The sequence below is a fragment of the Magnolia sinica genome, chromosome 9 (genome assembly GCF_029962835.1).
Source record: "Magnolia sinica isolate HGM2019 chromosome 9, MsV1, whole genome shotgun sequence".
NCBI lineage: Eukaryota > Viridiplantae > Streptophyta > Magnoliopsida > Magnoliales > Magnoliaceae > Magnolia > Magnolia sinica.
The window spans coordinates 38,029,144-38,044,985 of NC_080581.1; the positions used below are offsets into that span (position 1 = coordinate 38,029,144).

Genomic DNA, 15,842 nt, shown 5'->3' on the forward strand with positions numbered 1-15,842 from the left:
CATTCAGCTAGACCCATACCAGAGAGCCCGTTGGGCCAGGCTTAGGTAGTCACCCGGCCTATTGACACCCCAAGCACATACTAAGCAAAATGGGTCCTACCTAAAAATTGATTGATCTAAAATTTCACATCGGGGTTGAAGAAAATCCCGATGCTCGTATAATGTGTAAAGCTATTAACGAATGAAAGAAAAGTGCAAGTGCACTTCGCATGAGGGGTTGATTGAAGAAGCTATTCAAAGCACACATGCAGCATCCAGGCCATCAATCAGGTGGGTCCATCCATCACGTTATGATGTTTGTGATACAAATTTACAGTTGCATGTGCAACATGTATTTGCGTAGAATACCAGATGAGTGGCTAGCCTGATGAATAGATCAGAGCAGTCACCTGCATAGCAAGGCTAAAACTAACATAGCATGATTAAAAAAAAAAGAGAGAGAGCACCATATCATGTTCTGAGGGCACAAAAGAAAATTTCCTTATCTGATTTATCTTGACAAAATATGCTACATGAAAAGTCAGGACAAGAAATTATGAGAAAAGAAACTTAATAGAGAACCCTACCAAGTAAAGAAAGGGTGACGAATCAAAAGCACTAATATCATCAGACGAAACCCTAGCAAGAACAGCTCGTGCAAACAAACCCTTAAAACCCAAGTAGTGTAGATGCTACATTGATTACTGGAATTATGGAGAGAGAAAAAAAAAAACTAAAAACCCTAAAAACTAAGGCAAAGAGAGACCCTTTCTCCACCTCTTCATGCCCGCCCACCATCCCTCCGCTCCACAATGCCCTTGTAAAATGGGTTAGGTTAAGAATTGGATGTCGTAGTGTACACAGACAAACACCTACGTACGTTAGTGTGGAAGGATGCCATTCACTTGAGGAAAAATATACAGAGAGCAGAACAGAGAAAAAGGTTGTTATCCATTTTAAGAGTGAGGGGCGAAGAAGTAGGCAGTCTGGTAATGGGGAGGTTCGCTGTTATAGTCATTCTCACCCCCACTGCTATTACCTCGGTTTCGTCAAAATGATAGAGGTGGGAAATCATTTTCTTTCAACTGATAATTCTTTTGGGCAGCCGATCTGGCAAAATAATCAAATCCCCCTGTTAAGATAATAAATTAACAGCATCACGAGCAATCCCAGTAGATCATATGAATGAATAAATAGATTGCGAATCGTAAGCAATGCAAATCAAATACTGAAGGTAAACCACCCAAATTTAGAGGAATGAAAGGATCCTGAATCTCAGCAAGTGTAGTTTACAAACGATAAGGATTTCTTATAGCTGGGACCCATGGTTCAGTAATCCAGACTGATGATCTAATGATCACCACATGGATGGGGGATGTCCTGAACATCTCCCAGATCGAAACATCCTGTCCTTTCAATCTTGGGTCTACGAATACATAGGCAGTCCATCAAATTAGCCTCTCCCAGCAGTTTGGTAGCAGAGTTATTCACAGCCCAACTATAAGGATGAGAAAGCAAAGTAGGGCCATCAGTGAGGACCACCAAACCATGGGCACCACATGTACGGAATATTGTGCCTAGCTCAGAACCCAATGATTTCCTCCAAAAATTCAGCTTATCATTGTGGTTTCCAAAACAACCGTACTAAAAAGTTAAAATACACAAGTAAATGAGTAGATATGCAGTGAGATCATGAACTGTGATGCTGGATTACCTTTGGCATTGGGGAGAAGAGGGCTGATCCGGTGATGAGCATACAGGAGACCCTCCTTGGTATGTACTGTGCCTCTGCGCATACATACTTCTTATCGAACCTCCATCGCCAAGCTGTGATAGCGGTTCATTAACACCTGATAAATGCACCGGTCCAAGAGAGCCAAACTCAAGCTGCTCTGAGGGTGAACCATAGCCAGAGTTGTGATCATATGAATATAGCATGACAACAGAAGGAACAGCTGGTCCAGGAGTAACACCATTTGAGCTCACAGGATACATGCCATACGCCATGTTGGCCGAGCTGTGCATAGAAGTGGAAGAATTCAATGGACCATTCTGGGCCTGGTACGAGGTAAATGGTTCGTGCCTATATGAATCCCACCACCTGTCAGAGCGGTTGTCAGTTGCTGTCAGTCGGTCAGGCCTCGAGCTTGGTTTCTCAACTTGGTTGCGCCCATGGCTGCGTCCTGCAGCTCTCGATTTTGATTCAATATTCCAGTTCCCTTCTCTGTCTGTGTGGTCATTCCTGTCATACCTGTGATTTCCTCTGTGGTTTCTGGTACTCGAAGATTGTCGATCTCTGAAAGAAACCTTCTGAAAATTCAAACAAAAACCTCTATCAACTGATGTGACAACAAAACAATCAAATTCACGAATGGAAGAAAGAAAAGATGCATGTGGATCTAATCCTCACCTCATCCTAATCTTTTGGAGGCATGCCAAGGTTGCCTGCAAGACTAGGATTCCAAGTCCTACTCTCGCCACACATTATAAATGGGACACGAACAAGTGAAATCCTGGCCATTCGTCAGGTTGTCCCCACCAAGCCAGTCGGATCATGAGGTGATCATTTGACCTTATATTTTCAAACTGTCCATTTTCTTATATACATATAGGCATATAGCCCACCGGATAGCCTTTGGGCTAAGGCACAGAGAGAGTGGGACATTCCTGATGAGTGGCTCAGGTCTTGCATGTATTAAATTCAGAAAATGTGATGACAGTAGGATCCAAAATCCCAGCTCTTGCAAATACCCTTTGCATCTCGTCTTTTCATGTGAACTTTGTCGTGGTTTGAAGTGGCACTCATGTGTGGTGTTCCTTAGATGGGCATTATGACCGTCTTTTGATGCAAACCATGTGTCAGCATCAGCAACTTCAGCTGAACCTTGTGTCTAAGCTGGAACCAGCTTCATTGGAAAACAAAAGACAAGTCCACCCAACTTTTCTAATGAACCATGGGCATGTACAACTATCCTTTAATTGAAAGTTGTGAAGTACTCCTACCTTTTCCAAGCAGCTTGATAATAGGTTCAAACAAGGACACAGCATAAACCCTTTTCCACCATGAAATTTTTTTAAGAATAGTGTGTTACAAAGCTAAAAACCTTTTAGTCCATCTCAAAGTACCAACTGCAATTCTGTGATTCCACCAGAAAGGAAGTGACATGTTGCGATGTGACCATTATAGATAATGATAATGATAATGATAGTGATGACAAAGACAACGACAATGACGACGATGACAATGATGATATGGGAACAGGTATGTTTGGTCGCACCAAATATCATGATTTTTGGTGCAGCCAGATGCAATCAACAAAAAGAAACCTCAAAATATTTTTCGGTAGAAAAATAAAAGCATCCTCATAATTATTCAGAATAGTGGAAGAAAAAGAGGCACAGGATAACAGGTGAAAGATTATCTTACAGGATTTGGCAAATAAGTTCCGGTTCCACCACGAGATCTAGGAAACTCGTCTCCATAACGCTGATAAACACCAGCAGGCCGACTAGAACGAGGCTGGAGAGGTGCGACAGGAACAAGGCGAGGGCCATAACTCATGAGCTGAGTGACAAGATTGGTGTTGGCGGAAAGAGGTCTGCCGGGACCGTCCCAAGGGAAATGACCTTGCAAATACACTCGTGGCACCGCAACAGACGAAGGATAAATGAAGGGGGCATGGGACCGTGAGTTTTGGCACAACCTCCCATATTGCAGATTCTGCCAATGGGTGGCAAAGTCACTGTTAAGAATGTCAGATTTATGCTGTTCCTCAGAAGGCTCCATCGAGGCACTTCTGATAGAACTTGAATCTGCATAAGTTGGGGATTGATCAAGGCTCTCCGCAGAATCGAAGTTCTGATCGGACCGATTAACACGGCTGTTATCTGATCCATCATCCCTATCAAACTGGCTGGTTGATCCTTCAGAGCTTCCTGTCTCGGGTGGGAAATTATAGACAGGAAGCATGGTTAAGAATGGAACGGGCGGTCCTGTTGGAAAAAATGCAAAGGGTACCACCCCAGAATTATCAACTACCCTCTGATGTGAACCAGAACCCATGAGCATCGGACCAATGGGCATCATTGAATCTGAACCACTTATGTGGCCAGATAATTGATGTGTCTGCACATGTGGCAGGGCCACAGATGTGGGTCCCGTGCTTTTTTCAACCATTTCAGTACCCATGGTTGAAAGAGGAATCCAGTCTCTGTTGTCATCATCCGCTTGAGAAGAAGCACGATCAGACAATGCTCCCTCATAGTGCCACATGCTCTGGGTTTTCCCATAACTAGAAGCAACTGTGGAGGGAGCTGCTTTTCTCCCCTTCTTATCCCTTGCTGACTTGGAGCTTTTTGTAGATGACCCATCCCAAGAACTTTCAGAAGCCGATTTGCTTCTTGAAGAACTAGCTTGTGCCACTGGTAAATATCTCGAGTTGGCATTCCGGTCTGTGGAGTAAACATCGCTCCTGTTGTATTGGTATTGGAAAGCATCACCCTGATCATCACTCCGTAGCCTGTTCTCTTTAACAAACTTCTGTTGAACTCTCACTAAAGAACTCCCAGAATTGCTAGCCCGTGAAGAAATGCGGTTTAACTCACCAGAATTAGACTGTGGTTTGTCTTCAGACTGCAGCATCTGAAAACTCCCATTGTCGGGATCAAACCCTCTGGAAGAAGCAGCATCCTGTTCATACCAGAAACCATCTCCATCCTCTTGGTTCGTATCTGTCAGGCTTGAGTTCTCATTACCGGATTCAAACATTCCTTCAGGATTCGACGGAAACCCAACTGTAGGAAGGTAATGGGATAATGGAGAAGAAACAAAACCTTGGGGAAAATGCATGTTCGATCCCCACGGAGGCTCTATCAAGGGAATATTTGCAGGGACCATTCCTGCCAAATTTCTTTGAGCATAACCCATTGATGCTAGAACAGAAGGTGATATCGGAAGAGGTAGATGAGCAGAAGCCAAATTCAACGGCAACTGAACCTGTCCGTTGAAGTTAGGAACCCTGGAAGATGCCATCATGTTGACAAGATTTTGCTCTTCCTGGTACATTTCAATCGTCCCGGAGACAGAAGCACGGTCTTCCCCCATTACACCACCCGAGCCAAGGTCGTCGTGGTAACTATTCGAAACGCTGTTAGAGTCAGCAGCAACAGTAGCATCAAGGCTCTGATGGGATGGGCTATGCCCCAGCGATGACGGATCATCAATTGATGATCTTGTGCTATGACTGGCTGAAACCTCAGATCCACCCGAGACCTTCCTTCTGCTGACATGTTCTGGTCTTGTGGCCACAAACTGGTTCTTACCTGTTTCAGGGGCCCTGTTATGCCGACCTCGAGATGTAACCTCACGAGATGTGTCTGTAAGCTCAGGACTAGACTGAGTCCTTGCAAAGAGGTATCGGCCCTGCCCTTCATGTTCACTGACCAATTTATCTGGCTGAGAAATATTCTGTTCCTTTTCAGCATGTGTAGCTTCACTGGAGCTTACATGCCTCACAATCTTATCAGACATTCTCGAGCTTGTTTGGTTGGTATAACCTCTATGGCTCTGAGTACGAGAAACCACAGGCACGTTAGTGGTCCTAGACATGTTCTCTGGGTGATGGTTTATGGTTTTAATGGGATATGAGGAGATGCCATGGAAAGCAAGAGCTCCCTCAGCCTGAGATTCATGACCAGCTGATAATCCAACATGGTCACCTTTTTTCTTCATGGACAAATGGTTCCTGAAATTCTCAGAGCCATGGAAGGGATCTGGGTTCAAAGGTTGTGAGGGCCATAAATCAGGACTAGGAGCATCAGGGCGATGACCGCTGCCATGTCTCTCCCATGTATTCATGAAGAACTGATTTACTTCAGCAATTAGATTCTCTTTCGGGCATTCAAGTAACCTGGCTAACCTTTTAGCTCCAAACGCAAAGGCACTGCGTATCCTAAAGAAATTACCTGGAGAAAAAAATGCAGCACTGTAAAATGACGATGCACATAGATAAGGGTTTCTTCAAATAAAATTTGCATGTATATCAGTAACCAAAATCCGTAAGGCATGAGACACACACACACACACACACACACACACACACAAAGGGAACTTATATGTGTGAGCAAAGGGGCGGTCGGCTCGGGTGAGCGCCACCATGATGTGTTTCTGTAATCCACACCAACCTTTGGATGCATCATCTCATGTTAGGCCCAAGGCCCAACAATCAGCAACATCCATGATTCAAGTGGGCCACACCAATGGAAACAGTTGGTAGGGGGATGCCCACCTTTTATCTTTTATGGATCCTGCCATTTTTAGTCCTAGGGCACAAAAATCATATTGACTGGTGATTTAGGTGGGCTGCACCAAAGGAAACGATTGGGAGAGAGAATTCCACTGTTGATTTTTTTCAGGGCCCGCCATGATGATTATGTGAAATCCACTTGAACCATTAGACGCCAAACAAGACTTTATGTCAGAGGCCTGAAGATTAGGCCTGTATGTGATTCAAGTGAGACACACCAAGGGAAACAATTTAAAAGGTGGACGTTGCCCTATACACTGTTTCCAATCGTACGGTCCCCCAGAATCACGGATCAGGCTGGTTTTTTAGCCCCAGGCCTACAATTGGTTCATGCACCTAATGGTCACAATGGATTTGAAAGAAAAAAAAACTTCACGGTGAGGCCCACCCAAGCCACCCACCCCTTTGCTCGCACATAAGCAGAGTCTCGAACACAAGACTTCCTACTCTGATACCACTTTGATGCAGTACAACTAACCACTTTATATAAAAGCTCGAATTGATTAAGCGTGGAAAATTAATCCATTTATCTCATAGCCAAGAACCCACATCCCATGAGTTAGGTCCTCGGCCGAACCCTCCTCGTGGGCTCCACATCAAATGAGTTCCGCCTCATACGAACCACTTGCCTCACACGGGTGGGGACCGCCTCACATGGGCCACCCACCCTGAGTGTGCCCCTACATCTCACAGGCCACCCCACTCGAGCCTGGTGTGAAAATGCCCCTGCATTAACTTGCCATTTAGATTTTAGAATGGTAGTAAGATAGTGACATGAGCAATGTTGTGCAAGTGCTAAAGAACTCAATCCACTGATAGGTTAGGGTGCTAGACTGCTAGTGTGTAATGGGTTGAGGATCCCATTGTGCCAACTAGATGAGATAATGGGTTGAGGGTCCCACAACTAATAATATCATGGTTGGCAACGAGAAAGAAAAAAATGAATCCTTTTAATGATACAATGATCTCACAAACATTTACACTAAAAGGTGAACAATAGATTTAGGGGATGACACTTTAGCATGAGAGCATGAAACTAAGACGGAATTCAAATATTCAAGGACCCATGTTTACAGCCACCTGGCAACTCTAAAACGAAGCTTTCTAGTTCTAAGACAGTCCCAATTCAACTTACTGTCAAACTGGTACTTCCTGAAGCTTAATTTATTCTAAAATAGATCCTGAATTAGGTGAACTTCAACCACAAGAACTATCCTAAAATCCTATTTACAAACTTATTCTTCTTTGATGAAGACCACAACTGCAAAAGACTGATGTGATAATTTGTTAACAAAGCAAAGGAATATCTTTTAACTATCTTTTCACAAACCAAATCAAATCTAGCAACTTCTAGGAATTCTTAGGATTCCTAAGCCAAACCAATTTGGAAATCAATCAAGAACCACCTGCCTATTCAAAATGACCCTGCCTAATCAAAATGGCCTTCTGGTGGTTCCCACAACTCACGTGGGTATCATAGTTTGATTCTGCTACCACAGTACAGCCTGATTCTGCCACTTTGATTCTGCTACCACTGTACAGCCTGATCATAGTTTGATGTCAGAATTGCATGATCAAGCCACACTGAAAGAGTATCTTGATAAGCTTTTAGGAGTGATCAACTCTGTCATTTCGACATCCTTCGCCTTCAAAGTGATTGTTAAAAGGATTTTGTTCCTACAGGCTACAACATAGCCCCTATTGAGGCCTTTGTTGGCCAATTTGTCCTCCAAAGATCCAAAATGCCAGTTTGTCCTCCAAAGATCCAAAATAAACACTGATACTGATAGGAAAACTTGAATGATTAAAATGATTGGCAGACTTCACATTTTCCAGTAATCATTGAAGGTGACTATGCTAATGCTATTAAGTGGGCAAAATCAGACAACAGACTGGGGAATCAAGAATATAGTTGAAGAGTAGTTGATTTAATTCATTCCCCATGCCATTTTCACATGTTCACCATGAAGCAAATTCTCAAGTTTATTAAAGGGCCTGCAGATAGATTGGCTAAGGAAAGGCCTCTTAGGTCCAGTTTATGAAGAATTCATCAGCCAGTCAGAACAGATTTAGTAGCTCCAGTCGTTTGCTTTGCTGCCTCCTAATTGGTTGTTTTCTCTGTATTTAGTTTCCCCTTTTTCTTTTAATAAAATTCAAGATATTCATTAAAAGAAAACTTTACATTTTCCTTGCACGTGAACTTGTTTGCATTTGCATTTCCAGAAGTTTCAAATGATAGATGGTAAGAATTTTATCCAAACCTACTGCAAAAAAAAAAAAAAAAAAAAAAAAAAGAGTTTAGACCCTATGAGGACACAAAATGACCATACCCTTAAGAGCTGGACCTGGATATCATTACTATCCACTAGGACTATAAAAACAAGAAGTAGAGAAAATCCCCGAAGATGATTTCATTCTCCAAATTTCCCCCTCCCTTCTGACATAAGACATTAAGCAAATCAACAAACTCACTAGGTTATCCAAACTCACTAAGATTGGAGAGGAGAATGTGGTGCAGATTATGACCAACAACGAAGCAACATACACTCTGCAGGAAGAATATTGATGACGAGGAGACAATATTTATTTTGGTCATCATATGTCATACATTACATCGATCTCATATTGGAAGATATTGGAAAGAATATCGTAAAATTGGTTGAAAGGGGAAGACAATTGATGACATTCATCTACAACCATAAACAACTAGTTGCAATATTGAGGAATTTCACGAATGGGAGAGAGCCACTTAGGCCTGCAGCAACTAAATTTGTAACAAACTTTATAGCCCTTGAGAGTTTGTACCAGCATTGAGGAGAGTTGAGTTGAGTGAAATGTTTGCTTCTCAAGAGTTGCTCAACACAACATAGGCAAAAGACATTAGGGACAACAGTTGAGGTTGTAGTGACCATCAAGAACAACAAATATTGGAAGAACGTCGCAAACATTCTCAGAAGAAGGTCACAAACATTCTCAAAGTGACGGAACCACTAATGGAAGTCCTTCATCTTATAAAATCTGATGAAAAACCTACCGTAGGCTTCCTGAAACTTGTTATTCGTCGTAATTGTACACATTATACAAATTACTGGAAGATGATCAACAAGCATTGGACAAATCAGTTTCACCACAATCTTCATGTGGCAGCAAATATAACGCTTTGTTATCATGCACTTGTTGTTAGTTATTAGTCAGTTATTTTTATAGTGTAATCATTAAAAGTCTTTGTTTTCATTATTGTACTGTAGGATACTATCTAAATCTGAGATACAGATATGTTGCTTCATTTGTGAGGATGATGAGGTTCGTGTCACGCTGAAAATTATGATAAAGCGATTAGAGCCCGACTTAGATGGGCATATAAGGACGCTAAACAAAGTGAGTAGAAGTCTTAAATTAGTGGTCTTTAGTTTTGTTATTACAGTGATAAAAAATAATATAAATGTTTTGAAATGCTGCCCACAGTTAGAAGTATATGCACTTCGTTAAGGCAGCTTCTTTTTGCACAACAACTTCCTCTAGCTGTAAGAGGAACTAGAGCTATTTTACACACATCCACACTAAAGAATAGAAATAGATTGCAGGTCAGGACCTTGGATCAGCCTGTTTACATGTAATACAAAGTAACACCAAGATTACAGAATGCGAGATGTGTTGCAAATTTTATTGACGAATGCAACTTTTGTCTAATAAACTTGGACCACATTTATGAAGAGGAAGACCCACTTCTACCTTGGTTGGAATAAAGGGAGAAATAGGTAGAAGAGACAAGTGAGACAAGTGAAGTGAGGTGCATGACCCAGCAATACACACGGGGCAAGAAGAAAATCGTGCAACTATCTTGGACTCAAAGAGGATTAATTTTGGCCCAATAAAAGAGTACTAGAAGGCAACAACAACGAAACCGAAACAAATGATAATAGCGGTAATGATGATGATGATGCACTTGCTTCTAGTGTTGCTTGGCACACGGAGGTACAGCCGACTACAAGTCACGAAGCCGATGAGGATTGATGGGTTAGACAAATCCAAACTTATGAGTATGGTGAGTCACAATACAACCAGCCAGAGGAGACAATTATGAGGAGGTTGGCACTAGTGGCACTGGAGGAAATGGTGCAGTGGGAAGTCGGGACATCAGATCGCTTATGGAAATGGATCTGGATATGACTATGGATAGCATACAGAGCCTGTTGAGCCACTTTCATGTTGGACTACTCCTAATCATCAATGTATCCATGTGGAGCAGGTTGATATGGGGCTGCACATCCGAATTCATATCCGAGTTATTCTTCGTCGCAATCTCACTCTCAGCAAAACAAGTACGAGCAACCGTACTAGGGGCAGCTGCAGTATGGTTATGGACACAACCATGGTAGTGGGTCTAGTGGCTATGACTATGGATATGGGTCTTTGTCTAGCAATGGTGGATATTCCTACTCGGGGTCAACAGATGCCCAGTAAGGATCGTGATCAATCATCTTCAGATGTCATTGACATGAACTTTCCCTCCAACTCTAGTTATTATTGATATGGGAACATGTGTTCCAAAGTTGTAACCGAATAATGACAAGGACGTGGAGGTTAAATAACCACAGGCATTAAGATTTTCATCATGGTGGTGATTGACTAGTTAATATCTTTGTATATATGTTTGTCCATTGGGCTTTAAGTAGCATTATTTTATAACTTATCACTTATGTTTCGAATCTGTTGACATGTTGTCCATGGTTATATAAATATAAATAATTAATTATCTCATTATTAATATAATTTTATCATGCTAATATAATTTATCATTGATATTAGATAATTACGAAATTAAATGTGGGAGTTTTATAGTCAATATAAGCCTATCAAATTCATAAAATTATCAAACAAATCAATACAACATCCCTATTAAAATGTCGATTGTTACACTATTATAAACATGTTCAAAACCAAAAAAGAATACATATTTAGAATTCACTAAATATTTTTTTTAATCCATATTTTTTCAAATTTTTTTGCATATATATATATATATATATACGGGCATAACACCCGTTACACATAACAATAACGATGGAAACCATTTGATGAGGACATCAGAGCATCATCCTATCTTATCTACCAGCGGAGGAGGAAGACCCCAACTGAAGCTCCGGTTTCGCTACGGTTGGAGGATTGCTATGTGGGGCCTAGTGAGCTGCATTGAAGACCCCACATGCATATTTTGTGCATCTGAAAGACCACATACTGGGAAGATGCATGTGGGTTGCTCTTATTGGAGATTTTGACTGTCAGATTTCATCTATTGGCCCTAGTTTTGAAGGGGGGGGGGAAAAACGAGGAACCTTTTCATGGCTTTGTGAGACATCCCTTCTTCTCTCCTCATCATCTTCTTTCTTTTCTTTTGTTTCTTTCTTCTTTTATATGAGATTTAGATCTCACAACAACATGTCCTCTCCTCTTGTGATAAAATTGCTCACTTCTACTGACACATGAATTCTCCAAGTAGAAGTAAAAAGCAATAATGAAACCAAACATATGAAACTAGAATTGCACGATGCTCAAATAGTGCAAGTAAAAAATCCTTGCAAATCCAAAAGTTTGGGAATGAAAGTTTTGAAAATATTAGATGTATGACAAGAAAAAATTGTTCCTAATAGAGAATGACAATGCTGAAAGCCTATAACACTATTATATTCCAGACTGCGACATTCACAGGCAATTTGCAAACAAAGAATGATGCAACATAAAGAAGTCAAAATTCAAGGAAACTGACCAATTGGAGAGTCAGCATGCAAGCAGAAGTTCAAAGAATGAAAATAGAAACATCATTCACACTTAAAAGCAGGCTATTTTCCAAGAATTTAATAGTAGTGAAGAATCAGAATACCTTTACTGACACTACGCCCAAGGTTGTTGTTTGTACGTAAAGGATCAATAACATTGAAATGCTTAGACACAAAGGGTTGACCTTGATTTTCTTGGCCACCAGGGAAAACTGCATATACTGAGCTACATGCATCAAGAAAGAGTTTGCTAAGCAATAACCCTCCACTATCCCTTCGAGGTGGTTCAGCTGCACAATATTTCGAAACAAAATTATAGAAGGTGAATATAAGAAATGAGAAACCGGAAGCCACTCAATCAGAGAGCATAAGTATATATGAAGGATATAAACAAAAGAAAATTCAGAGTACAGAAGACTGAAGAGGAGATTTGTGGCACAATTGTGAGATCCATGCCCATCATTAGGTGGGGCCAGCGTTGCTCTGGCGAAAAATAGGCTGGTCCAGTCATCAAGTGGACCATAGAAGTAGCATTGGTCATTTCCCTTTTTCACTAACTGACCATTTTTCTCATACACATGGCCTGACCTTGATTTGTCCCAGGACACGTTCATGATGGGCAAGGTGTCCCATATCGGTTACGTATCGGCTGTAACGGCCGATACATAACGGTAACGGTAGGATCCGTTACGCGATACAGGGTCGTAACGGGCGATGCCCCGATTTTACTACCATAACGGCTGTTACGGGCCCGTTATGGGCGTAACGGCCGTTACAGACCTGTAACGGCTAGCCCGTAACGGTCGAGTAACGTTCATATGTTTTTTGCCTTTTTAAGCTCCGTTTTTTCATTTTTTTTTTGAAACTATTTGCTTCCAAACTCTCACTCAATCCTTCTACTACTATTTTCGACCAACCTTGGCTTGGTATTTGAGATAAAAACAGATTATACTACGGATTTTCTTGAATCGAAGCTTGGTAGGCCATTTTTCAGAAATTCGTCAAAAATAGGTATTTATACTTTTTATTGTATGTTTTACTGTTTTAATCATACAATATGATGTATTAATCATAGTAGAACATGTTAATGTGCATTTTACAGATTTGTGGTATCATTTTATATTTTTTTCTATTTACACAATAATTATGGCCCTTTTTTCAAAAAATTCGAAAAATCATTTTTTAATGTATGTTTTGTTGTTTTAATCATACAATATAATGTGTTAATCATAGTATAACATGTTAATGTGCATTTTACAGATTTGTGGTGTCATTTTATTTCTTTTCTATTTACGCAATAATTATGGCCCTTTTTTTAAAATTCGAAAAATCATATTTTAACGTATGTTTTGCTGTTTTAATCATATAATATGATGTGTTAATCATAGTAAAACATGTTAATGTGCATTGTACAGATTTGTGGTGTAATTTTATATTTTTTTCTATTTATGCAATAATTATGGCCCTTTTTTTTAAAATTCGAAAAATCATTTTTTAATGTATGTTTTGCTGTTTTAATCATACAATATGATGTGTTAATCATAGTAGAACATGTTAATGTGCATTTTACAGATTTGTGATGTCATTTTATATTTTTTTTATTTTTTTCTATTTACGCAATAATTATGGCCCTTTTTTTTAAATTTGAAAAATCATTTTTTAGTATGTTTTGCTGTTTTAATCATACAATGTGATATGTTAATCATAGTAGAACATGTTAATGTGCATTTTACAGATTTGTGGTGTCATTTTATATTTTTTTCTATTTTTTTCTAGTTACGCAATAATTATGGCCCTTTTTTTTAATTCGAAAAATCATTTTTTAATGTATGTTTTGCTGTTTTAATCATACAATATGATGTGTTAATCATAGTAGAACATGTTAATGTGCATTTTATAGATTTGTGGTGTCATTTTATATTTTTTTTCTATTTTCGAATTAGTGACTTTATGTTTTTATTTGCTTATATTGGACAGGTTTTAGAGCTTCTTAGGGTTTAGTTAGAACATTAAGTCATCTTTATTGACATAGATCATACACTCATATCTAATCTATATCTAATTATCAAGTATCTACCTAAACTTAAAGAAATGTCTGGGTCTGGACAACAATAAGTGAGTGAGGATATTGGATGGCAACATTGTGAGAGGGTTGGTGGTACTAGGCACCAAATGAGGTGCAAGTATTGTGATAGAATAGTGACTGGTGGAATTACCCGTCTCAAACAACATTTGGCACATCGAAAGAGTCAAGTTGCGGTATGTATTAGAGTACCGAAAGAGATAATGCTTTTAATGTAAGCTAGTCTGGATGAGTCGAAGGGTAAGCGTGCTGCTGTACAAAAAAAGAAAGATGATGTTTTGGATGCAGCTCGACAGGAGGTGTTTGGTCCTGATTATATGGGCGTTCGTGATGAAGATATTATTAATTCTGACGAAAATTCAGATCGGGAATTAACTATAGCTAGGAGAGAGCTTGCGTCTAGCTCATGAAGAGGAAGAACGTCGCCGCATGTTTGGCACGCATGGGTCAGTGCGTGATACAGGGAGGGGCAGTGAGAGTGGGAGTAGGAGTACAACTGGAAGTGCAACTGCTTCTTTGGGAGGGGGGGTAGGTTTGGTGGGTTACGACATGTGTTTGGGAGTCGACGACAGGCATCTTCACGTGATGCCCCTATACATTTGGATGAAGAAGTAAATGAGCCTAGGAGACCCTCTATTGATCCAATCTTGTTAAGGAAAGAATCAACTAAACAAAAGAAGATAAGACATGTGGAGTAGAACTTCTGTTGAGAAATTAGGTAGAGCAGCAACAAAGTTATTTATACATGTCAACATACCTCCTAACGCGGCCAATTCTCCATATTGGTAGGTGGTAATTGATGCAGCAGCAGAAGCAGGTGAAGGAATAAAAGCTCTCACGGCTAAGGAGATTAGAGGAAAATGGACGGATGCAGAGTATGCGGATGTGAAAGCATACGTGGCTACCTTTAAACCTGTATGGCAAGCCAGAGGATGCACGATCATGTGTGATAGTTGGACTGGCCCAACCAGACGCAGCATGATTAACTTCATGGTATGCTGCCACTTAGGAACTATATACCACAAGTCAATTGATGCCTCAGAGGCAACAAAAAATTATACTTATATTAATGGACTAATGAATAAAGTTATGGATGAGATTGGAGAGGAGAATATAGTACAGATTGTGACAGATAATGAAGCATTATATAAGCTTGCAGGACATGTTGATGAATACGAGAAAACATCTTTTTTGGTCACCATGTGCTACCCATTGTATTGATCCTATATTGGAAGATATTGGGAAGAAGAAAAATGTTAAGGAAATGGTCGAAAGGGCAAGAAAAGTGACGACGTTTATTTACAACCATAATCAAGTAGTCGCAATAATGAGAAAGTTCATGAAAGGACGAGAGTTGTTGAGGCCTGCGGCTACTAGATTCGCAACAAACTTTATTGCATTAGAGAGTTTATTCCAGCATAGGGGAGAGTTAAGTGAGATGTTCGTTTTCCGAGAATGGCTCAACACAAAACATGGGCAGAAGAGATCAAGGACACTGATTGAAGTTATGAACACCATACGGAACAACAAATTTTGGAAGAGGGTCAAGTCGATCCTAAAGGTAATGGAGCCACTAATGAGGGTACTCCGTCTTGTTGAAACCGACGAAGCACCTACCATGAACTTCCTATACGATGCCATGGATAAGGCAAAGTTGGCAATTCAACGTGATTGTAGAAGCTGAGTCTTATTAGAGGA

The 15,842-nt window shown here is 40.3% G+C and overlaps 1 protein-coding gene across 4 annotated transcripts in view; it reads right to left on the reverse strand.

Moving 5' to 3' along the window:
• Positions 1–707: 707 nt before the first annotated feature.
• Positions 708–15,842, reverse strand: part of LOC131255288 (uncharacterized) — a 47,349-nt gene continuing 32,214 nt past the window's right edge. For 2 of the 4 annotated variants that reach the window (XM_058255983.1, XM_058255982.1), the window contains 4 exons: positions 12,166–12,351; positions 3,407–5,943; positions 1,694–2,289; positions 708–1,089 (listed from right to left, as the gene is read on the reverse strand). In XM_058255983.1, coding sequence (XP_058111966.1) covers positions 1,029–1,089; positions 1,694–2,289; positions 3,407–5,943; positions 12,166–12,351 — 3,380 coding nt within the window. In that variant the 3' untranslated portion in view covers positions 708–1,028. Of the gene's footprint in view, positions 1,112–1,693; positions 2,290–3,406; positions 5,944–12,165; positions 12,352–15,842 lie in introns of all 4 variants that reach the window. The other 2 variants (XM_058255985.1, XM_058255984.1) reach the window with 2 other exon arrangements.